Source organism: Ovis aries, chromosome 19, assembly GCF_016772045.2.
Source record: "Ovis aries strain OAR_USU_Benz2616 breed Rambouillet chromosome 19, ARS-UI_Ramb_v3.0, whole genome shotgun sequence".
In the NCBI taxonomy this organism is placed as follows: Eukaryota; Metazoa; Chordata; class Mammalia; order Artiodactyla; family Bovidae; genus Ovis; species Ovis aries.
In genome coordinates, this window is record NC_056072.1 from 51,953,197 (window position 1) to 51,978,420 (window position 25,224).

At 41.4% G+C, this 25,224-nt stretch overlaps 1 protein-coding gene and 1 long non-coding RNA gene across 3 annotated transcripts in view; both read left to right on the plus strand.

Annotated features, from left to right (window-relative positions):
• The first annotated feature begins 30 nt into the window (after positions 1 to 30).
• Positions 31 to 10,168, plus strand: LOC132658188 (uncharacterized). The gene is made up of 2 exons (XR_009597453.1): positions 31 to 277; positions 2,258 to 10,168. It is a non-coding gene; the product is annotated as an uncharacterized LOC132658188 (long non-coding RNA).
• Positions 10,169 to 18,489: 8,321 nt separating this feature from the next.
• Positions 18,490 to 25,224, plus strand: part of SMARCC1 (SWI/SNF related, matrix associated, actin dependent regulator of chromatin subfamily c member 1) — a 123,730-nt gene continuing 116,995 nt past the window's right edge. For both annotated transcript variants that reach the window (XM_027957707.3, XM_042236316.2), the window contains exon 1: positions 18,490 to 18,809. In XM_027957707.3, the coding sequence (XP_027813508.1) occupies positions 18,615 to 18,809 (195 nt within the window). In that variant the 5' untranslated portion in view covers positions 18,490 to 18,614. The remainder of the gene's footprint in view (positions 18,810 to 25,224) is intronic.

The window sequence follows — 25,224 nt, forward strand, 5'->3', positions numbered from 1 at the left end:
CCAGCGGCGGCGCGGCCCCTTCCGGGTCCCGTGGCGGAAGTCCCGCAGGCTGCCGGCGTTCGGCGCCCCGCACCGCCCCCGGCCCCCAGCAACCCCGCCTTCCGCGCTCGATCCCCGCGTCTTCGCGGCTCTTGAGCAAGGTCCCCCTAGCCTGGGGCTCGCAGTGGCCGCCCAGGGCTCACGCCCCCGGGCCACCAACCCGCGGCGAGACCCACCCCCACCCCCACCCCCGAAGCCGGGTCCAATGGCGGCCGGGCGAGGCGGGACTTCCGTCAGGGTAAAGCGAAGGGGGCGGGCGCGCGGGGGGCTCTGGGGCCTCCGAGGGGGCGAGTGTGAGCCGCTCGGCTCTCACAGAGGCTTCGCCTCTGGGCTGAGAGCGGGAGGGCCTTCGGGTCGTCTGCGCGCCCGCCCCGCGCCTCCCGCTGCTAGTGAGCTCACAGGGCTCGAATCAGGGCTGAGCCGGGAACGAAATCCATCCCGCTCGAGTCCTAGGCTCCCACCCGCCTGCTTCGCCGCGGCTCGTTGCCACGCCTCTTCTAGCTTTTCCATCTCCCTCTCCCCACCCCGCCTCAGATCTTGTTTCTTCAGGGAGGTGATGAGAATTTCTGCCTCACGAGATTGTTACGAGGGTGAAATCTACGTGATGGCGCGTCGGAAACAGTACTCCGCTAGGGAAAGGACCAGGGGGCCCTTGCAGGTCGGAGTGCTGCTGGGCGGCTGTGAAGGTCACGCCCCCTCCCTCTCCGCCCTCACGGCTCGGAAGTGAGAAAGGGCCTTAAGCTCTGTTCTGTCCTCGAAGTGAGGCTACTCCTGTGTGAGTTCAGTGAATTCCAGCTTCAAAAGGAGAAATCTCGGTAGGGGATAGCTCTGAAGCTGGGTCACCATTTTCAGCTGGAAGGACTTAAAATGTGCTTTTAAGATGTGGCCATATCCCGTTATTTTTGTCTAAACACACAAATTCAACAAGTATTTATTATTATTTACTTTCTCTCTGCGTTGGACAGAAGGGTGAGGGAGGTGAGCATGGAACATCGTTCTTTTAAATAATTGTCACCTGTTTTGAGCAGGGCGTGGTGCTATGACGCGTGAGGATGATCTGTGCATGAATATTGATAGAAAGCAGTTGATAAGCAGGTGTAGAGGATACAAGGATCCTGCCCCCAAGGGGCTTAAGGCCTAGTAGAGAAGATGAAAGTCTGCGTCAAGCAAAAAGAAAGTTGTACATGCTGGGGAGGAAGTATAAAGTATTCCAAGATGAGAGAACCCTGTGGGCAAAGGCATGCAGGCAGAACACAGGGGAAATCCTTAGAATATTCAGTAGTTTAGTGTGACCAGAGGGCTGGATATGTGAAAGTTCTTTAGAGGAGATAGAGCAGAAAAAGTAGAGTTAGCGATGCTACACTAGGATTTTTTTAACTTTTTAAAATTTTGTATTGGAGTATAGCCAGTTAACAATGTTGTGACAGTTTCAGGTGAACAGCAAAAGGCCTCAGCCATACATATACATGTATCCATTCTCCTACACTAGGATTTTTACTTTAATCTATTTCTTTGTAAGACATTTTTACAGTTCTAAGTAGAGTAGAATGATTGTTCCATTTTAGGGACACTATTATGGAAGTGTGAGGATAGAACCAGCTGGAAAAATATTAGCTAGGATACTAATTAGATGAGTGTAATGAGGAACTAAACTGTGCTCAGCAGTGAAAAAGACAAGAGAGATGAGAGGGTGATTGTAGAGCACCAGACTGGTCTCTGGCCATAGGAGTGTGGAGGGATGACTTTGAGGTTGTACCCAGGTGACTAGAAGTGAAGTCGCTCAGTCGTGTCCGACTCTGCGACCCCATGGACTGTCGCCCACCAGGCTCCTCCATCCATGGGATTCTCCAGGCAAGAATACTAGAGTGGGGTGCCATTGCCTTCTCCAGGGGATCTTCCTGACCCAGGGATCGAACCCAGGTTTCCCGCGTTGCAGGCAGACGCTTTAACCTCTGAGCCACCAGGAAAGCCTAGAGGGATTATGTTAATACGATTAAACTGGAGGTGATAGATTCAGCCTCATTCAGATTGCGCTTGAAGTGCTGTTGAGAATGTTAAATGACAAAGACACGGCGCGGTGCCTGCTCCAGAGAAAATTCTAGTCTGAAGAGAGGATGAGAAAAGCATGCACATGTCTTAAAAGCTAGAGGAAGGCCTGAAAGAGGTACAAGTGGAATGTTCTAAGCACTTTTCCTTATTGCACATTTTATGTTTCTAGTTTTTTCCCTGAAGGTTTTTTCCTGTTCTTGAGCCGTGGGACTATACTTAATGAGTGGCTGTATCTGGTGAGGCTGATAAAATGACCCATTTTATATAAAGGTAAGTGCCCGTTAGTGTCTGTCTTTTCCCTCCCCCCACCCATATTTCACTTTTTATGTCCTAGTCACTGCCTAGTCTTATGCCCTTATCACTGCCTTTTTTTCCCCTTATCACTGTCCAGTCCCTAGATTTCATTCTTTGCTAACTTCTCTAGAAACGTCTCCACGTCTTCTGACAGTTTCCTACTTATCCTTCGCAGCCTTGCTTTGGGCTGTTTATTCTTCCCTGTATAGTGGCCCTGTTGAGAACAGTGCTGCTGTGAACGTTGGTGCACAAGTACTGGGACACCTGTTTGTTTTCTGTTGTTTGGGGTGTATGTGAGGAATAGAATTGCAGCTTGCTTTTGTCTTCATTTTAGGCCATGCCTCACAAGCTTAAGGGGCTGCAGGGATCTCAGTTTCCCTGCTAGGGGCTGAACCTGGGCCAGGGATATGGCTGTGAAAGCACCAAATCCTGACCACTAGCCCCCCGGGGAACTCCCAACTTTGCTTATTTTAAAAAGACAATTAAAACCACGAAACGCTCTTGCCATTCTTCCTTCAAGTATTGGTAAGATGTGTTTCCTCTTTGCATCTGGGTCTCTGCTTAGATGTTCTCAGAGACAGCCTTCCCAGGCCATCTTGTGTATTTATATGTGTATCCTTAGCTCCCGTTTCCACCTAGAATACAGATCCTTGAGGTCAAGGACTTAATCCTTTGTTCACCACTATATCCTAAACACATTGCACAGTGCCTGGTACTATTCAGAAATAGATACTGAATAAGTGTTGTTGAATGAGGGAGCGTTGTTACGTGGCAAACTGGTTCCAGTTTAGGGAAACATGCATTCGTATTGAGGGGACAGTAAATAGTACTTTTTTAAAAAGAGTGGTTGGCTGAATCAGATTTAAGATGTGTGTGCCCTTTGACACATTTCAGTTCTAAGAGTATATCTAAGCATAATCATAATATATATGTGATAAAGTCATTGCTACCTTACATTTAATTTTAAAAATCCCCACATCTCTTATCAGGAAATTAAATAAAGTAGAATACATCTGCGATAGTCTGCTTGGACTATCAGAACAAAATATCAAAGACCAGGTGATTTAAACAACAGAAATTTGTTTTCTTGTAGTTCTGGAGTCTATAGGACCAAGATTAAGGTGTTGTTAGAGTTAGTTTGGGAGAAGGGAATGGCACCCCACCCCAGTACGCTTGCCTGGAAAATCCCATGGACGGAGGAGCCTGGTAGGCTGCAGTCCATGGGGTTGCTAAGAGTTGGACACGATTGAGCGACTTCACTTTCACTTTTCACTTTCCTGCACTGGAGAAGGAAATGGCAACCCACTCCAGTGTTCTTGCCTGGAGAATCCCAGGGACGGGGGAGCCTGGTGGGCTGCCGTCTATGGGGTCGCACAGAGTCGGATACAACTGAAGTGACTTAGCAGCAGCAGCAGCAGGTTAAAATTCCAGACCTGCATGTGCCCAGATCCTGACAATGAACACCCATGGTCCCCATCTTTCCCAGCTAGTTTTAACAATTATCAACTCAAGGCCAAAACTGTTTCATCTTTACATCCAGATCAGCCAGTGTCTACCACCCCAGATTCTTTTAATCAGATACCATTTCATCTGTAACAATTCCAGGGCGCATCTTTAGAAGACTCATTTTATTCAGTGTAATAACAAAACCAGTATCATACTTTAGAAAGCTAGTAAATCCTTAGTATCATTTTTGTCACTGTTCACTGTAAGTTCTTTGGGGTAAATTTTACCCTTGTCCCTCTCCTCTCTCCCTCGTACCCATATTTTAAGTTTGGTACCACTGCAGCATCAAAGCATGATTATATTTTATTGATGTATTGACTTTCCATGGATTAATTTTTTGAGCCTCAAAGTGCAGAAATAGGGGAATTTAGGTAATGAAGTATCACGTGTTTTGGTATGCGGTAAACACAAAATGAGTTATTTCAAACAGAAGCTCTAGTTAACGTCATTGGCCAAATTGTACAAGTCAGTTATCCCCAACCTTATAAAATATTTTTTGATAAAACTGGAAAGAGAATGTACAGCTACCAGGCCACTTTTTAGCCATCACTATTAACCATGGTACTGCCTAAGGACCAACATTTTTTTAAAAAGTGAATGAAACTGACTTCTTGTCAAGATAGTACACACTTTGATGCTATTCCCTCTGCTCCAAACACATGGAAAAATTAATCAGAAAAGGTTGAAATAACATATCCATATTCAAAAACAAGATAAACAATTTTGTTGACCATGAACAAACTACTGTAATCTTGCCGGGCAGGCTATGAGTTCAGAAATAGAGGCAGTCTGGAGTTTGTAACTTAGAAAGTAACCGATTGAGGGAATGTGGCTATGTGGGGCCTGGATTGCAACTTGCAATTAGGAATTTAGGTAGGGCTCCCTAAACTTAATATTGGAAAAAACTTCATCCCATCTGTGCGTGAAGACATAGTTTATGTGAAGTTGAATACTTAGGAAGCAGACACAACACTGAACCCAGACCTAAATCCAGCGACCCTCTCACTTGGTGACTGGATCTCCTGGCTCCCAAATTTCATGGTGCAAACAGAGTCTCACTTTACTAATGTTAAAGCATACAAGAAAACTTAGCCAAAAGAAAAATAACCTACAAAGTCAGAATCAAGAGATGAATTCATTGTAATTGAAATGAAAATAATGGCGTGAACTAAAACCTTTTAAGTATGTTTGGAATACTCAGAGACATAAAGGAAAGATACTTTTACTGAAAGAAATTATGAAACAAGTGATCAGAAATGAAATGGCAAATTTTAAAGAACCAGTTAGAAATCCTAGAAATTAAAAATACAGTTATTGAGCAAGCACATCATGAGCAGATACACCAACACTTAGGGTAATAATGACCACCCCTGATTCAGAAGAAGTAAGGTCTTACTTAGGAGGAAGATAAGATGGTGAATAGGATTTTGTTAAAAATTTTTATTTAGAGTATAAAGGAAATATAAATATAACTACTAAAGAAATAGAAATACAGTTCTCCAAGACAGAGAAAAATAAAACTATGAATTGAACAGAAGGCAGAATATAAGTAAAGAAAAAGCATGGTAAACAGAAAAATAAACATATACACCAAAACAGCAATAATCACAATGACTGTAAAAGATTCAAACTTTCCTGCTTTTTTGGTGTCAGGCCTGTCCTTTGGGTCTTTTGAGCAGGACATGTTGGAGAAGGGAATGGCAACCCACTCCAATGTTCTTGCCTGGAGAATCCCAGGGACGGGGGAGCCTCGTGGGCTTCAACCTATGGGGTTGCACAGAGTCGGACACGACTGAAGCGACTTAGCAGTAGCGGCAGCCGCGGGACGTGCAGTTCTTATATTCACACTAGAGGGCAGCAGGGTTCACTATTCCTTTCCCCACCACACTTGTGCTCTGTGGCCTCATCATGTCCTACTCTTTGTGACCCTATCTATGGATTGTACAGCCTGCGAGGTTCCTCTGTCCATGGGATTTTTCAGGCAAGAATACTGGAGTGGGTAGCCATTTCCTATTCCAAGGGATCTTCCCTACCCAGAGATCAAACCCTCATCTCCCTGCATTGGCAGGTGGATTCTTTGCCACTGAGCCACCTGGGAAGCTCCATTCCTTTCCCTATAGGACTCACCGTAGTACTTTTGTCAAATTCTCACAAAGCAGGAATGCGTTTGTTTTTAGAGCTTATCTTTCATCTAAGACTCTACCAGATTTTTTAAAGTTATGGCGCTTAGAATTTCAGCTTCCTCAAAATAGTTGCCAAGGATGTATTTAACTGCCTGGTAGATCTAGGAAGCCAGAGTTTTACAGATGGTACTTCTTCATTGATGGGAATTAGTTAGATAGTCTGTGCATATGGCTGCATAGCTACAGAATGAGACTTCAAGCAGAGTATGTGTACCTAGAGAGCCTTCGTAGGATCTTAGGACAAATAGATTTATGTAAGACATTGTCTTACTGTTGCTGAAGACTGTTATGAATCTTTCTGGCTAACAGTTGACCTTGAAAAATCATATGGTTTTTTCACTGTCTTGGAGGTCTCCCAGATAGGATTCTTTTTCTCACCTTTGGCTTTATTTGCTCAAAAGTTTACAGGGCTTGGTCTTAACCTTTGCTAACAATAAGCGAGAACCAACAGGGATGCCTGGAAGGGAGCACCCTTCTGCTCTGGCCAATTGTCCAATTTTGCCGTTTTCATCTTTACTATATTAATTCTAGTGGTAGTGGCTATTAGTCACTTTCTGCAAGTAATACTTGATTACTCAGAGTTTGAAACCAGTAGTTATGTTTAACTTGTGTTTAAGTAGGCAGTGGCTCATTTTAACTTCATTTAGCTGATGTTGTCACATGAGAACAGAGTAATTTCCTTGTGCTACTAAGACCTTAGTGTATTATTGTGGCCCATCATAGATGTCTAATAACTTTATGGAATCAGTATGGATTGGCTACTGGAGTTGTTTCTTTCCAGAGCGACTGACCAAGGGAAAGAACTTTTCAAGTTGAGCTGTGAAATTCACCCTTGTCGAATGGCTTTTCCAGAACTGGACTATGCCATTTGTTCTAAGTTTTATAAAACTTAGTGAATGCTCAGAATTTCTACCTTGGGTCTGAGTTCTGTATATGCAGAAAAACAAAAGGAAATTGAGTTTTAAAAGTAAAACTCAATGCTGAAACCCTATGGCAGTTTAGAGTATTATTAGAACTGGTAGAAGAATTTCCGGTGCAGTAAGTCACGAGGATGACAGAGCAGCTCTAGGACTGGGAAGCAGTAAGGATTAGAGAAGGCGTGGAGAGGACATTCTGGTTACCTCCAGGTCATGAGCTGAGTGATGGTTTTACAATGGGTTTACTTTGGCATAAGCTGGTGAACCAGATTATGATTTACATTTTTGTAAGTACATCATACTCCAGTGAAAAAAATTAAAATTGTTGTTTACTGGATTCCATTTTAACCCAAACTACATTCTAAAGTTCTTCAGTGAAGGAACCTTCTCCAAGTGCCTGGTCTTTAGCCTGCCTTGTCAACACTTTAGTTCCTTTGGGTTCCAGGAGGCCTACTGAGCAGTGACTCCTCCCCAGTTTCTTCCAACTAAGACTCACTGGGCGTCTAGAAGTGACGTCACCACTGTCTTTCTGAATATAGTAGAGTGTATGTTTTATGTTTCAATGTCACTGTCCTCTGTGTGTTAATTAGAGAATGAGACTGGTAGTGACCTTGGAGTTATAACTCTGGTCAGCACCTTAACAAATTATTAAACCTGGTTTTAACTTTATAAAGATATTATCCTTATTGTTATATCAAAAACTTGTCATAAAGCTTGGACTATAGTGTGAAGTATATCTAAGTATATTTTAAAATTTTTTGAAATAATTTCCCTAACAGAGAAATTTAAAGAATAGTGCAAAGAAGTCCTGTATGTCCTTTGCGAATTTCCCTTCTTGTTGACGTTTCATCACATACCCTATATTCTTTGTATTTTCTTTTTATTTCTCATGCTTCTTTCTGGATATGTCTTTTGATTTTCCAGTTTACCTAGCTGTGTCTAGTTTGCTATTAAAACTACCCATTGGGGGTCTTCCTGGCAGTTAAGACTCCACGCTCCCAATGTAGGGGGCACAGGTTTGACGCCTGGTTGGCATGCAGCCAAAAAAACCCCCCAAAAGTAAAAGTATGCATCAACTTACAATTACATTTATTGTGTTTTTTTACTTTAGTATTCTTACTTGCTTCCTTTCAAATCTGTTATGCTCTTTTTTGCTTCCCTTGTGGCTCAGATGGTTAGAAAAAAAAATCCACCTGGATTGAGAAGATCCCCTGGGAAAGGGAATGGCAACTCACTACATTATTTTTGCCTGGAGAATCCCATGGACAGAGGAGCCTGCCGGGCTACAGCCCATGGGATCCCAAAGAGTCGGACACGACTGAGCGACTGACACACACATGCTCTTCTTTTGTTTGATAGTATTAATATCTAGTTCTTTCCTGAAATTTAGAATCTCCTCTTTCCTCTCTTTAAGTTAGACTACTTAATTTTAGTCCATTTTTGACCGTCACATTATTGACAGCCCCTGATGGACTGAAAAAATGCCTCTGGCTCTGACACTTCATGCCAGGCTGCTCTCTTCTTGGAGAGACTTTCCTCACTTAACTCAGGCTCTGATCAAACATGCCAAGCAGCTCTCCCATGTGAAATCCTTCTCACTCCACCTAGGCTATGCCCTCATGCCAGGTTGCCCCTCTGCATTCTGAGCACCCTCCTTACCACGTGTGGGACCTCACATACTGTGCTGGGTTGCCCCCCCCCCCCCCCGCCATGGACACCCTCGTAATTCTTCTTGGACTGTCACCCCAAGAAAAAACAGGCCCTCAGTCATTGTGTGAATGCCCTTCTCACCAGACTCAACCCACTCTGGGCTGCTGTAGTCCCCTTCCTCATGCAAACAGTTGCTCACCTGGTGTGTTAGTCTCAGTCATGTCTGACTCTTTGCGACCTCATGGACTATGGCCCGCCAGGCTTCTCGGTCCATGGAATTCTCCAGGCAAGAATTCTGGAGTGGGTTGCCGATTCCTACTCCAGGGGCTCTTCCCAACTGAGGGATCAAACCTGGGTCTCCCACATTGCAGGCAGATTCTTTACCCTCTGAGCCACCAGGGAAGCCCAAAGCTTTTGGAAGCTATTTTTCAGGATACAAAGGGAATGGGAAGGAGAGAAAGCTTTAGTTTAAAAAAAATCTAATCTGAAATTTTCGCATTTAAGCGAAGCCTTTTATTTCTGGTAAGTTTAATGCAATTGCTACTAAAGTTGGGGCCGGCCCTGCCATGCAGTTTTCTGTTTTTCATTGGTCCCTATACTCAATTCTAGTCTTTTATTGCTTATTATTTTCTAACTGTAACTGTGGATGACATGCAAGTCTCTGCTGGTTCTCTAGAAACTAAACATGTATCTTTAATTTGTCAGATATTAATGGTAATCAATATGTTTCCCTTCCTTCTTAGACTACTACCATTTCTCCACTCGCAACTTGCCTACCTTTTTTGTTAAGTATTTAAATTCTGTCTTTTAAAACCACACAACACACTCTTCTTTTTAAGAGAGTTACTCAGTAAATATTGAGAGTTACCCACTATTTACTACTCTCTTTGCTCTTCATTCCTTTTTTGCAAATCAGGAATCATTTTTTCTCTGTCTGATGTACATCCTTTAGACTTTCTGCAGTTTTACTAAAATGAGTGTAAATGAGAATTTCTTTGTATTTATCATGCTTGGGATTTGTTAGGCTTCTTGAGTCTATGACTATCCATTGTTATTTTTACGTAACTTTCAATCATTATTTAGCAATTGCCTCTACTCTCTCTCATCCGGAGACTCAACAACATGTATGTTAGAACACTGTATCTTCTTTCTTACCCTGTCTTTCCCTTGCCTTATACCTCCCATTTTTTTTTTGTCTTTCTGAACTTCAGGACTTATTTCTTCTGACTTAGCTCCCCAGTTCACTGATCTGTCGGCTGTTTTCAGTCTAGTGTTCAACATGTCCAGTGAGCTTTCACTTTCATTTATTTTATTTTCTCATTGGCTCTTTTTCAAACCTATCACTTCTCATAGTTTTCCAATTGCTAGATGAAACTTTCAGACTTATATTTTACTTCTTAAAAATAAGCATAGTGAATCTTAAACTAGTAAAATTTCTGTTAATTGTATCTCAATAAAGCTGAGGGGGGAAAAAAGGAAAAAGTTAGCAGTTTTATGGATTTATATGTAATAAACTCAATATTTTAAGTCCCTGTTGGTCTGTCCTCTCTTTCTTTTCAAATTCTTAATTGTGATGAAATACACGTAACATTTGCCATGTTAACAATTTTTGTAATTTAAACTTTTTTTAACCAGGTTGATTTTGCCTCAGTCCATTCTTTTCTTAAGCAAGATTTATCTGATATCTCTGTTTTTTGCCTGTGGGGGTGTCCACTGTTGCAGCAAGCAGGGGCTGCTCTCTAGTTGTGGTGCTCGGGCTTCTCATTGTGGCGGCTGTGCTTGTTGCGAAGCACAGGCTCTAGGCTTCTGGGCTTCAGTAGTTGCAGTGCATGGATTCAGTAATTGTGGCACATAAGCTTAGTTGCTCCCTGGCCCATGGAATCTTCCAGACCAAGGATTGAAACCATGTCCCCTGCATTGCAAGGCAGATTCTTAACCACTGGACCATCAGAGAAACCCTTAATTTTTATTTTTTACATTGAGATATAATTGACATATTAATTGCAGGTGTACAACATGATTCAGTATTTGTACGCATTGCAAAATGGTCACAACAGTTAATATTCATCATTAACAGTTATAAAATTCTTTCTTGTTGTAAGAACTTTTTAAGAAAGTATTTCCTTATTATTTATTTTGGCTGCGCCAGGTCTTAGTTGCGGCACGTAGGACCTTCAGTCTTTGTTGCAGCGGGTGAGCTCTTAGTTGCAGTGTGCAAGATCTGCAGTTGCAGCATGTGGGATCCAGTTCCCTGACCAGGGATTGAACCTGGGCCCCCTACATAGGGAACACAGAGTCTTAGCCACTGGACCACCAGGGAAGTCCCTTGATTTGAGAACTTTTAAGGTCTACTATCACCGACTCAATGGACAAGAGTTTGAGTAGGCTTTGGGAGTTGGCAATGGACAGGGAAGCCTGGTGTGCTGCAGTCCATGGGGCTGCAAAGAGTTGGACACGACTGAGCAACTGAACTGAAGATCTACCATCTTAGCAACTTTCAAATACATAATACAGTATTATTAAGTATAGTCACAGTGCTATACATTTCATACCTATAATCTATTTATTTTAAAACTCAAAGTGTGTGCCTTTTGAGCCTCTTCATCTATTTCTCCAATCCCCCACCCTCCACCTCTAGCAACGACCAGTCTCTCCTCTGTCTTTAAGCCTGTATTTATTTTTGTTTTTTAGACTCCACATGTAAGGGACCATCATGTGGTATCTTTCTCTGTCAGACTTATTTCCCTTAGGCATCTTAACCATTTTTAAGTGTACAGTTCGGTGATTAATTACATTCATTATGTTATACAGCCATTACCCCATCTCTCTCCATATCCCTTTTCATCTTATAAAATTGAAACTCTGTACTCATTAAACAGTAACTCCCCATTTTAGTACCTCATGTAAGTAGAATCATACATATCTTTTTGTGACTGTTGTATTTCATTTAGTGTGATATCCTCAAAGTTCATCCATGTTGCAGCTTATATCAGAATCATTTTCCTTTTTAAAACTCAACAATATTCCATTGTAGGTATCACATTTTTTTTTTTTTTTGCTAGTGAATCATGCTATTGTGTATGTGGTTGTGCAAATATTCCTAAAGACCTTGCTTTCAATTCTTGTGGGTGTATACCTGGAAGTAGTATTGTTGGATCATATGGTAATTCTGTTCTTAATTTCTTGAGGAATCATCATAGTTTTTCATAGTGAGTGTAATACTTTACATTCTCACCAACAGTACACAAGGGTTCCAATTTCTCCTCATCCTTGTCAATACTTACTATTTTTTTCTTTTTTTCTTATTATTTTTAATAGTGGCCATCTTAATGGATATGAGGTGGTACATCATTATATGTTTGATTTTCATTTCTCTAATGTTGAAAGAGATGGGAGTACCAGACCACCAGACCTGCCTCTTGAGAAACCTATATGCAGGTCAGGAAGCAACAGTTAGAACTGGGCATGAAACAACACACTGGTTCCAAATAGGAAAAGGAGTACATCAAGGCTGTATATTGTCACCCTGCTTATTTAACTTCTATGCAGAGTACATCATGAGAAATGCTGGGCTGGAAGAAGCACAAGCTGGAATCAAGATTGCCGGGAGGAATATCAATAACCTCAGATATGCAGATGAGGTTATTGATATTTCTCCCGGCAATCTTGATTCCAGCTTGTGCTTTTGATATTCCTGGGGAAGGAAATGGCAACCCACTCCAGTATTCTTGCCTGGAGAATCCCATGGACAGAGGATCCTGGTGGGCTAGAGTCCATGGGGTCGCAGAGTTGGACATGACTGAGTGACTACACTTACACTTACGCAGTTGACACCACTCTTATGGCAGAAAGTGAAGAGAAACTAAAAGCCTCTTGATGAAAGTGAAAGAGGAGAGTGAAAAAGTTGGCTTAAAGCTCAACATTCAGAAAACAAAGATCATGGCATCTGGTCCCATCACTTCATGCGAAATACATGGGGAAACAGTGTCAGACTTTATTTTTGGGGCTCCAAACTCACTGCAGATGGTGATTGCAGCCATGAAATTAAAAGATGCTTACTCCTTGGGAGGAAAGTTATGACCAACCTAGATAGCATATTCAAAAGCAGAGATATTACTTTGCCAACAAAGGTCTGTCTAGTCAAGGATATGGTTTTTCCAGTGGTCATGTATGGATGTTAGAGTTGGACTATGAAGGAAGCTGAGCGCTGAAGAATTGATGCTTTTGAACTGTGGTGTTGGAGAAGACTCTTGAGAGTCCCTTGGACTGCAAGGAGATCCAACCAGTCCATTCTAAAGGAGATCAGTCCTGGGTGTTCATTGGAAGGACTGATGCTAAAGCTGAAACTGCAATACTTTGGCCACCTCATGCGAAGAGTTGACTCATTGGAAAAGACTCTGATGCTGGGAGGGATTGGGGGCAGGAGGAGAAGGGGACGACAGAGGATAAGATGGCCGGATGGCATCACCGACTTGATGGACATGAGTTTGAGTGAACTCCGGGAGTTGGTGATGGACAGGGAGGCCTGGCGTGCTGCGATGGTTGTAAAGAGTTGGACATGACTGAGCGACTGAACTGAACTGAATGTTTATAAAGATGTTGAAAATCTTTTCATGTGCTTATTATCCATTTGTATATTTTCCTTGGCGAACTATCTGATCATTTCCTTTGCCAATTTTTGAATTTATTGTTGAGTTTTAGGAGTCCACCACATATCCTGGGTAAAGCCCTTCATTATGCATGCGTGCTAAGTTGTGTCAGGTGTGTCTGTTTCTTTGTGACCCTGTGGACTGTAGCCCACCAGGCTCCTCTGTCTATGGGATTTCTCCCACTCTATGGGTCACCTTTTTCCTCTGTTGATATTCTTTTGATGCAGATTTTAAAAATTTTTCATTAAGTCCAGTTTGTCTACTTTTTCTTTTGTTGCCTGTGCCTCTGATGTCACATTCAAGAAATCATTGCCTTTGGTGTCATATCTAAGAAATCATTGCCAAATCCAGTCATTAAGATTTTACCCTGTGTTTTCTCCTAGTAATTTTATAGTTTTATTTCTGATACTGAGGTTTTTTGATCCATTGTAAATTAATTTTTGTATATAGTGTGAGGTAAGGGTCCAACTTCATTCTTTTGCATATAGTTTATCTGGTTTAACCAGTCCCAGTTGTTGGAAAGATCGCCCTTTCCCCGTTGAATGGTCTTGGCACCATTATCAAAAGATCACTTGACCGTACATGCAAAGTTTGTTCCTGGGCTCTCTATTCTTTCCATTGATCTATATGTCTGTCTTAGTGCCAGTACTATAGTGCTTTGATTCGTTTTGAATTCAGGAAGTTGATTTCTCCAACTTTGTTATTTTTTTTCAACATTTTTTGTTTTTTCCTTTTTTCTTTTACATTCTATTGATAACATTATGTTTATATAGGTTTTTGTATTCCTTCAAAAAACATCCCTGGGATTTTAATAGAGCTTGTATTGGATCTGTAGATTGAGTAGTGCTGATATTTTAAAATTATTAGGTCTTCCATCTATGAACAAGGGATATGTTTCCATTTATTTGTGTTTTCTTTCTCTCAGCAGTTTTGTAGTTTTCATTTTATAATTATTTTACCTGCTTGGTTAATTCCTAAGTGTTTTATTGTTTTTTGTTCTATTGTAAATGAAATTGTTGTAATTTCCTTTTTAGCTTGCTCATTATTCATATATAGAAATGTCACTGATTTTTTGTGTGTTGATTTTACATCCTGCTACTTTGATGAAATCATGTATTAGTCATACTTTTTTTTTAATAGAATTTTTAGGGTTTTCTATGTATACAGTCATATCACCTGCAAACAGAGATATCTTATTTCTTTCTTAAATTTGGATGCTTTTTCTTTTCCTTGACTAATTGTTCTGACTAGAACTTCCAGTACTATGTTGAATACAAGCGGTGAAAGCAGGCATCTCTACCTTTCTCTTGTTCTTAGAGGAAAACATTCATTCACCATTGAGTATGATATTCACTGTAGGTTTCTCTTACATGGCTTTTATTATATTTAATACTGAGATAGTTTCCTTCTATTCCTAGTTTGTTGAGTGTGTGCATTTTTTAAATCATGAAAATGTGTTCAATTATGTCAAATGATTTTTCTGCAGCTATAGAGATGATCATGTGTTTTTTTCCCTTTATTTTCTTAATGTGGTGTATTACATTGATTTCTGTATGCTGAACCACCTTGCATTCCAGGAATAAATCTCCCTTGGTGTATAACCCTTGTAATATACTGCTGAATTTGGTTTGCCAGTATTTAGTTTAGGATTTTTTCATCAGTGTTCATAAGTGATATTTATTGTAGTAACCTTATCTGTTTTAGGGATTAAGTTAATGCTGGACTCATAGAAAGAGTCTAGAGGTGTTCCTTCCCTTCAGTTTTTTGGGGAAGGTTTGAGAAGGGTAAATATTAGTTCTTCTTTAAATGTTTGGTAGAATTTGCCATTGAAGCCATCAAAATATCTAGGCTTTTCTTTGTTGCGAATTTTTTTTTAATCTCTCTTTTCTTAGTTTCTTTGTTTTTGTTGGAAGGTTTTTGAAATAATCATTTCAGTCTTGACCAGACTGCTTTTAATAACCATCGAATAAAATGTTACATAAGCTATTCCTCAGAGCTTTTATATTATTTCTTGACTTAAATATTAACACATTTATTTGAATTGAAAAATGAAGTAAAATTTTCTCTGACAAAACCATTTTTTTCCAACTGAGTTTGACTAAGTAACTAAGTAAGACTGACTTTGACAATTAGGTAATATGACAGACATTTTCCATAAATTACATGAGGTAAATTTGTGGCTCTAAGGTCTAGATGGTATACCTAATCTACCAATATACCTAATCCTCTGGCAAAATAAAAGCTCAATGAAGCAAGCAATACTGTAATATTCTCAAGCAGATCTGAGTAAATTGATTTAACCGAGATGCTTCTAAGCTAAAGGTAACGTATATTAGTCACTGTCAGGAGTTTTTAACAAAATACAGCACAGACTCAATCTGGCTTGCCACTGTGCTTTAAAAAAATCTTTTTTTGGTGGTAAATATATAATAAAATTTACCATTTTATCAATTTTAGGTACACAATTCAGTGACATTAAGTACAACCACAATGTTGTACAAACATCACTACCATCCATCTCCTAAACGTTTTCATCAACCCAAACAAAAACCCTTGTCTACCACCTGTTTTTGTGAATAAAATTTTGTTAGAATATAGCCATGCTCACTCATTTATGTATTGCCTATAGCGGCTTTTGTGGTACAAGGGTAGGGCTCAGTAGTTGTCACAAAGAACATATGGCCCACAAGCCTAAAATATTTGTTATCTGACCCTTTATAGAAAATATTTGCTAAACCTGAAAGGCGGCCACCCTGTTACCCGCCATGCACCTCACTTTCCTTTGTGGGGAACCTAGTGCTAAACCATTCATAGAGGACCTGCTTCTGAGTTGGGGTTTCGTAAGTAGCAGAGCAGCTCCCTCGCTGTGATCTATTGAAAGTCGGCCCTCAACACAAAGTTTTGAAAAACAAAGAAAATGGAAAGAAAAAAATTTTTAATTTTTTTAAAATAAAAAATTAAAGAGAAAATATTTACTAAACCATACTCTTTGGTACATTTTAGAGAAGGCTTTTTGGTATACCTCCCAGAACTGAGAAGGCTGTAACAACTGGCAAACCATTATGCAATTTCCAGTTCTTTTCAAAATTCTTTTTTCTTCAAAACTGAAGAAACCTAATCAACTCTTCACCTATTGAGCAATAAAGATACTTTTGGATAGATCACTGTGTGAATTTAGCATGTAGCTTTGAGAACTAGGTGAAAGATATAGTTCATCACTGAACACTTTAGCATGCATATTTTGAACAAGAGTTCAGTATTTCTTTAGTGTTCTTTTCTTCTGAGGGGAAATTTATAGTAAAATGCATAAATTTTCTTTACCACTCCACAACTGGTATGCATACTTCTGTGTAATGCAAATCTGTTTCACATCAACTTATTGTCACTCCCAGGAAATTTCCCTCATGTCCCTCCTTCCCCTCTACTTCCCCAAAGGGAACCCTACTTTGAAGTTTAGCCTGTTCTATAACTTCATATATATTGAATCATCCTGTATATATCCTTTCAGGTAAGATTTATTTAACTCAGTATAATACCTGGTGATTCATCCATAATGTTGCATGTACTAAGTTTATTCCATTTGGTTATTAATTTGTCAAATTGGATCTTGGTGTTTTTCATTATCAAGTTCTAAGAGGTTTTTTTTTTTTTTCCTATTCTCTGAATATGTCTCATCAGGTTTATAATTTGCAAGTGTTTTTTCTCACTCAGTGGGTGTTTTCATTTTCTTGTCAGTGTATTTTGAAGCACCAAAGATTTTAATTTGGATGAAGTCCAATTTATTTTTTCTTTTGTTGTCCATGCATTTTTTCCCCAGGCTGTCTTTCTCTATTATTCACACTACTGCAGTAGCTACTTTCTAATCTATAAATCTGGTCATGTCGTTCTGTGTCTTCAAGCTGGTTTTCCAGTGCTTATAGGATATTCAAAATTCACTGCCACCCCAAGTAACATCTTTGCTTCCAGCCCATGGGCTTAAGGAGTTTCACCAAGCATGCTTTCACACTTTAAAGGCTTTGTTCCAGTTTTTTTTTTTTTTTTTTCCCCTCACGTGTTTGCAATCTCCCTTCCTCCCTGATCATATTCTTTTTTCTTTAAAGGCTGGTCTGAAAAACTCACAGCTTGTCACTTTCTGTTCTGGGGTCAGAGAGCATTATGTTCAAATCTCCATAACGGCCAATCACACTTCGTTAATAATTTAAAACTCTTCTGCCTCCCTATAAGTCATTCATTCTTTCATTAAATATTTATTGAACATCTGTTGGGTAACAGGCCTTCTCAGCACTGAGGGTACACCTGTGAGCAAGACTAGGTTCTTATGTAATTTATATGGAAAGTAAGAAAAATACCAAGTCATGGTGAGTCCTACCGCGACAATGTCGAGCGAGTATGATTGTTCAAGACTGCAAGGTCAGGAGGGATCACTTTTTTGAAGTACCTTTAAGCTATGATTTTGAAAGCGTCAAGCTTAGTTGGTAAAGAATCGCCTGCAATGCGGGAGACCTGGGTTCGATCCCTGGGTTGGGAAGATCCCCTGGAGAAGGGAAAGGCCACTTTCCCACTCCAGTATTCTGGCTGGAGAATTCCATGGACTATATTAGTACATGGGGTCGCAAAGAGTTGGATGCGACTGAGCGACTTTCACTTCACAAATGACACAATCAGAGGTCCAGGTCGCGGGAATAGCTGTTGCGAGCGCCCCAAGGCAGTAATGAGCTGGTGTGGCTGGAGCCGTGAGGGGGAAGGAAGGTGTGTGAAGCCGAAGGTGTGGGTCCCAGATGGATGTTTACAAAGGACGACAGGGTCACTACGTGCAGAAGGTCTGAAGGCAAGCGAGGACAGGCGCAGATTCCCACCCGGCGTGTGGGTTCCACTGCTGGCACGCGACACTTGAAACGCGCTCTCCTCTCGGAACATCTCACACCAGCTCCTTTCTCCCCGGCGGTGGCAGACGGTGACACAACCACCGTGCAGCTGTAGACTACATAACGATTCAACGCAGGTACCGGGGAAACAGCCACACGCGCGGAAGCCCAAGCTGTGAGGTGTAGCGGGTAAGCGGTCCGCGGTGCACGCGGAAGAGGCGGGTGGAGGGGCTCGTCCTAGGCCCGCCCGGCCCGAGTGCTGCGCATGCGTGCGCGCGTGCTCTCGTCGGTTAGGGCGCCGGTCCCGAGAAGAGGCGGGGCCAGGCTTCCGCGCCGGAAGAGGGTTGGCTGGGCGGGGCCGGGAGGCGGCGGTGGCGGCTGCGCGCGCGCGCGCGCGGGTGCGAACGGGGCACGCCGCGAGGGCCGGGGAGGGCCGGGCGGTGGGGACGACGGACGGCGACGATGGCCGCGGCGGCGGGCGGCGGAGGGCTGGGGACGACCACCGGCGCCGCGGGCGCAGGAGGCGCGGCGGCGGCCACGGGCCTGGCCGTTTATCGGCGGAAGGACGGGGGCCCGGCGAGCAAGTTTTGGGAGAGCCCGGAGACGGTGTCCCAGCTGGATTCGGTGCGGGTCTGGCTGGGCAAGCACTACAAGAAGGTGGGTCCGCGCGCCCGTAGGGGCCGAGGAGGCCACGCGACGGGGGCCGGGGGCGGCTGCTGGGCTCGCGGGCCTCGGGCCGCCCCTCCCCCCGCGCGCCACGAGGGACAACAAAGGCAGGCGCCGGGCCCGCCACGCCCCCGCCGCGAACTCTCGGCGCCCGCGCGCCCGCGGCTCCGCGGGCCCTCGGGGCGCCGCTCCTGGGAGCCCGGGCATCCGGGGCGAAAGCCCCTGCCCGCGCTTGTGAGGGAGCGGGTCGGGCTTCGTGACCGGGAGGTTGTGACTCTTCCTCTTTGTTAGCCGCTTTAGGTGTGTTAACAGTGGTTATTAAAACTGTCTGAGCCGAGCTGTAAGAGCCGCGGCAAGTTTTGTTTAAGAGACCAGTCTTCAAAGTCCAGTGAGGTAACCAAGGTTTTCTTAAACCTGTAGTTGATATGCTAAAGAAGGACTGTGGACCGCTGTACTCCGACGTCGGTAACTGCAGGTTAATATAATGGATCACAGTGTTCTTGGGGACTCACTAATATTGATAAAACGACGGCTTTTACTTCACAGTTCCCTCTGCTTATGTATAGTGGGAATTCGAGAGTTAATGTTGGCTTGTAGCTAATGTGAGGCTTTCCCTGAGAACCCCTTTCGTGTTAGGTCACCCCACTTCATATCACCTTCGTTTTCTTCATACTGTTTTTTTGGGATTATTTTCATTTACCTGCTTGTCTTGCCTTTGGAGTGTTAGTTGGACTGAGTCATTGGTACTGAAAGTTGTGACTTAGTCCCATTGTTTATAACAACTTTTTTAGTTTCCCCTTTATATAACTTATTTAGAAATGACTGACCCCCTTAGAAAGTGTAAGGAAGCCGACTGCCAAAAAAAAAAAAATTGCTCTCTGTGTCTCAGAATTTCCTGAACACCCTTCACAGTTCTCTAACTTCCTCCGTTGTGGACCATTGCCCTGGAGCTAGGACCTTGTTTGGCCTGTTCACTACAGTGTGCCCTGGAACATTTTTGATCCTCATTGCTTGACCCTTAGTAGTTGCTTAGTAAATATTTGTTGAATGAATGAAAAGATAAAGTAGTCTAGAAACCTACTTTAGGTTTCGGGTGTACAGTACAGTGAAACTTATCAGCCTTTGGAAGTTGTTAGGCATAGGCAGGGGTCTAAGGTTCTTCTGATACTCCACTGTGATACTTTCAGAACTCACCATTTCTTATCTCAAGTTTTGGGCTTCCCTGGTGGCTCAGTAAAGAATGCCCCTGCAGTGTGGTAGATCTGGGTTCCATCCCTGAATTGGGAAGATCCCCTGGAGGAGGGCATGGCAACCCCACTCCAGTATTCTTGCCTGGAGAATCCACATGGACAGAGGAGCCTGGCGGGCTACAGTCCATGGGGTCACAAAGAGTCTGACACGACTGAGTGACTAGGCACACAACACACACACATCAGTTTTTAGAAAGTGAGAGGTGACATATATTCTTACTTACAATATATTTTTTGGTGCTTTGACTTTATTCCCCTAGGAATTTTGGAGTCTCATTTGAGATTGTAGATTTTCCTCACTTATATGTTAAGTAGACAGTATTGTTTTTCCTTGTACATTGGTAAATTGGTCACTTTTTTTGTGTGTAAACAGTAGAGCTTATGGTAGTAGCTAAGGGAATTGAATATGCTTATATTATGAAATTATTGTTTATCACGTGCTTTTCAGGCAGTATTTTGGGTCTTAATATACCTTAATGTTTTTTAGTTAATTTTTTGGCTGCACTGGGTGTTGGTGCGCTCAGACTATCTGTCATTTCAAAGAGCCGGGGCTACTCTTCGTATGGGCTTCTCATTGCAGTGGCTTCTTTTGTTGTGGAGTACAGGCTCTAGGGTGCTCAGGGCTTCAGTAGTTGCTGCATATGGGCCTCAGAGCACAGGCTCAGTTGTTGTGGCATAGGGGCCTGGTTGCCCCACAGCATGTGGGCTCTTCCCAAACTAGGGATCAAACTGATGTCCCAGTGTTGCAAGGCGGTTTCTTAACCACTAGACCACCAGGGAAGGCCCAGGCTGGATTTTTTACCCCAGTTTTGTTGAGATATAATTGACATATAATGTTGTATTGCTCTATCAGTGTAGCTTTAACAGAGAGATACTCAGGAGGAATATTCCTTTGGATAGCAAGAAAGGGAATAGGAAGAAAGGAAGTACAGTGATAGTTATTTCTGCCTTTGCAGACTGCATCTCTTTTGGGCCAGGTTTCAGAGGGCAGCTTTAGGGTTGGATAGTCTTTCAGAGCTGGGTTTGGGTGGATGAGGAAGTGGCTGTGAGCCTGATTGCAAGAGAGGGTTGAAGCCAGTAGGCTAATGCTGGCTCCATGTCCCTGAGGCCTTGAAGACAGAGTTAACGTTATGTTTGACCTCTCAGTGTTTCATAAAACTGAAATGTATTTCTTAGGCCTGTTCAGATTCAGAATTGCATATCCTTGGACTTGATAGTCAGAATCCTATCAGCCTCTTAGAGTGGTGTTGATTTGGTAAAAATATTTACAACAACGTTCTTTGCTTCTGCCATACACACTATATCTCTCCTTGGTGTACACATTGATGGGTTTTAACTTTTGTGTTGCATTTAATACTGTATTTTCAAATTAATAAATCTCGAGCAAATAAATAAACATGACATTGATAGTAGCACTTTTATTGATGAGTTTATGCATGCACTGTGAGGACAACTTGAGCATCCACTTTATCCGGGCATTTAAAACATTACTCGCTTAAATCCTCACAGTGGTCCTGTATGATAGATATTATTTGCTTCATTTTCCCCATGAGAGAAATCGAGACCAGGTTTAAGTAATTTCTCTAAGAATTACAGTTGAAATGAAGTCGCTCAGTCACACGACCCTTTGCGACCCCATGGACTGTAGCCTACCAGGCTCCTCTGTCCATGGGATTTTCCAGGCAGTAGTCCTGGGGTGGATTGACATTTCCTTCTCTGGGGATCTTCCCAACCCAGGGATCGAACCCTGGTCTCCCGCATTGTAGACAGACGCTTTACCGTCTGAGCCATAGTGTCAAAACTGTTAGGAGTTACAAATTCGGGATTCAGAGAAGGTCCACCTGGCTCCAGCTCCAACCTCCCACCCCCACCCCCGACACCTTTTATTTTCTTTTTCCTATTTGTAATTCCTCTCCTTAAGAAACAATGTTGTGGTAAAGATAGACACTGGCACCTGCCTGTAAAAGCCAGGTGATTTCAAATTAAAAGAGAGTTCCCTTGTATTGTTTTTGCCTTCTGAATGTCCATAGAAGGTGCTCAGTTAATCTTCGTTCCATGAATGAACAGATTAACTAGACTAGAAACCTCTAGAAACCTATTTATTTAGGTTTTGTTGATACATTTGCATTACGGAAAGGAAAGTGAATACTTCTTGACTAGGATGAGCTTTTACTTGCCAAAGGAGTCTAGAGGAGGTGACCAGTTTAGGGAAGCGGAAACTGCCCAAGGTTGCATTTTCAGTCCACTGCAGCAGTACAGAAGCTGGTTATCTACCTAAGGTGCCTGCTTTGTATTACTGGGTGTGTATCGTTTATCCTTAACACCGAAAGATATTTTTCTATCCATAGTTCAGAGTGGTTTTCAGATGATCAAACCTTGAGAAGGTGAAGTGTATCTGTAAGCCATTAACTTCCCAGGTAGGTTTCTTCCCAAAGTTTGGCTTACTCCTGAAATTAAAGATTTCAGGATGATTTAAATAAAAATGCTTTAGATTTAATGATGATCACTAAAACAGGCTAGATTGCCCAGGGAAGGTGTTTCCATGCCCTTTACATATAGTATTTAACAGGTTAAGACAGTTATTTTTTTTCATATGGGACATCTGCTGCAATAGAATTGTTTAGGGAGAAGTTAAACTTTTAATGTTATTAATGTCACAGGGAATATAAAGCAGATTTATTGATACAGCCTTCTAAGCATATTTTCCTAACTTTCTTAATCAAAACTTTGAGACTGAAAGATTTTTTGTTGTTGTCTTAAGTAAAACATGCTGTTGAACTTTTTTTTTTTTTTGATTAAAAATAAAATTTTTATGATTGAAGTTGTCTCTATAATCATTATATTCTCCCCCTGTAAAACACCTTTAATAAACACCTTTAATCGAGGTGATGAAACACCTTTAATTAGGATTTATTATCTTGAAAACTATTACGATCTTTTTATGTTTAAATGAGATTTTGGGGAGGAGTTGAACTGTCAGTATGGGATAGTAGAATGAGCATTACATTGGGTTGGTAAACGTGAGTTTGGTACTCTTGGCCACTGATTGATGTCATTGAGCAGATCACTTGATTTCTACATTTTACTTGTTCATTTTTAACTCTTGTAGGCTGTTGTTTTGAATCAAATGAGATAGTCCTTGAAGATGGGATTATATAAATTTGAGATACTAGTGATACCTTTGCCATATTATCTCCTGATCCCTCTGATTGATTAAATAGAATGTTACTCTTTGAAATTTTTAAAAGTTGATTTAAAAATCTTATAATAGTTATACCCTGCCTTTTGAGAGGGTATGAGTATAGTTTACATAATATGTAAATGTCAAATTTATGAGTTAAAATTGTCATCTCTTACATGTATTTTCTTGTTTGATAATTTTTGTGAGTGATTTGAGAAAGTAAACAGTTAAAAAATATTTTATAGTTTAAAAATTGGATTTTAATATATCTAAGGTAATCATTTTGATTGAGCCTTGAACCTGCTATCTTTATTCTGAAACTGTAGGGTTGTCCACGTGAAATCTTTCTCATTTTGAATGACAGTATGTTAAATGAAACAGCTGTAGATAGTGGTGAAGTTTAGAATACATACAAAGCTATGTATATAGGTCATTAACAATTCATTTTTGCCTAAAGGGTTTGGTTTTAGCTGAACAGCCTTTCTCCAAATGGTGCCTTTTTCAATTTTAGGATTTGACACTGTTCAGTTGTCTGCAGGTATTAATTTTTCATGTTGCCGTACCATGTGCTAAAAACCTGCAGTACATTATGAGATCCCTTGGAGAAGCTTGTACTTATTAAAGATTGTAAACTTACCTTGTGAGTATGTACAACATACTTTGCCAGTTCTGTGGGTTACACTTGAAGAGTTTATTCTTTATTATAGATAATACTGCATCCAGTATTACTGTTGAAATTGAGTATTCCTCATTAAAGATTTACTGTGTTGAACAATAGTCCTCAGAAAATTAAACTTGATGGTTTTTGTGTGAATTGGTATTATAGGAAAGGGGAATTGTAAGTAGTTTTTAACATTTTAAAATTGCTTACCTCGTTTTTTAACTTTTAGATTATAATAAATGTGTTCTTTAACTGAGATGCATGACATATGACAATATTTGAAGTGGATTTTTTTTTGAAAGCCCAGTGGTTCTTAAAGTGTAGTGCATGGGAACTTGTTACGAATGCAGACTCTTGGACCTGACTGGGAGTGGGGCTAAAACTTAAGAACCACTATTTTACACTAACAGATCTGACATCTTATGTGCTTAATTGTATGAAAGGTATTTCTAGTTTTTGGCTTATGTCTGACACACGTTTCACTTCATAGCCTTATGGAAATGTGTTTTTACAGAACACCTTTGCTATAGAAGGAAGCTGTTTGTAAGGATAAAAAGGTGTAGTTTAGAACAAGGATAGGCAGACTTTTTCTATGAAAAGGCCAGAGTTAAATAGCAAGGCTTTGCAGCCCAGGCAGTCTCAGTGGCAACTGCTTGACTGCTGTTGGAGGAAAGCAGCCATAGTCAAAGTGCAAATGAGTGAGGGTGCTGTGTTTTGATAAGACTGTTTATGGACACTGACATTTTAATTTCATATAATAATCGTGTGTCATGAAATATTATTCTTAGAACTTTTCCCCCAAGCATTTAAAAATGTTGGGCCATTCTTAGCTTGTGGGCCCCACGGAAACAGGCAGTGGGCTGGATTTTACCAACCTTTGGTCTAGAGAGTTTCGTGTAAAACAAAGCATTCCAACAAAACACCAGCCTTTGGCAAAATTTAACTTATGCTGGCTGTTCCACATAGAGAGGAAAGCTAGTGTACTTGAACAAATAAAGAAGTGAGAGGTTACTAAGCTTTAAGAAGAATTGCCTGCCCTCTTGTTAATATATTATGCTCTTTGTTTGATTGGCAGCAGCACATATTGAGAACTAGTCAACTTAAGGCTTTGTAACTAACAGTAGATGATATAGCTGATATTTTGCTGTACAGATATCAGACATTATTTATTGCAATAGAAACATTAATTTTGAAATGTGAGGTGGTACTGGGAAAGAGGCTTTTCCAGAAAGAGAAATAGTGTTTTGTTTTTTTTCAATGGAAGTATAGATATTTCTACCTGCTCAGAATTGGCGGTTTAAAAAAAAAATGATG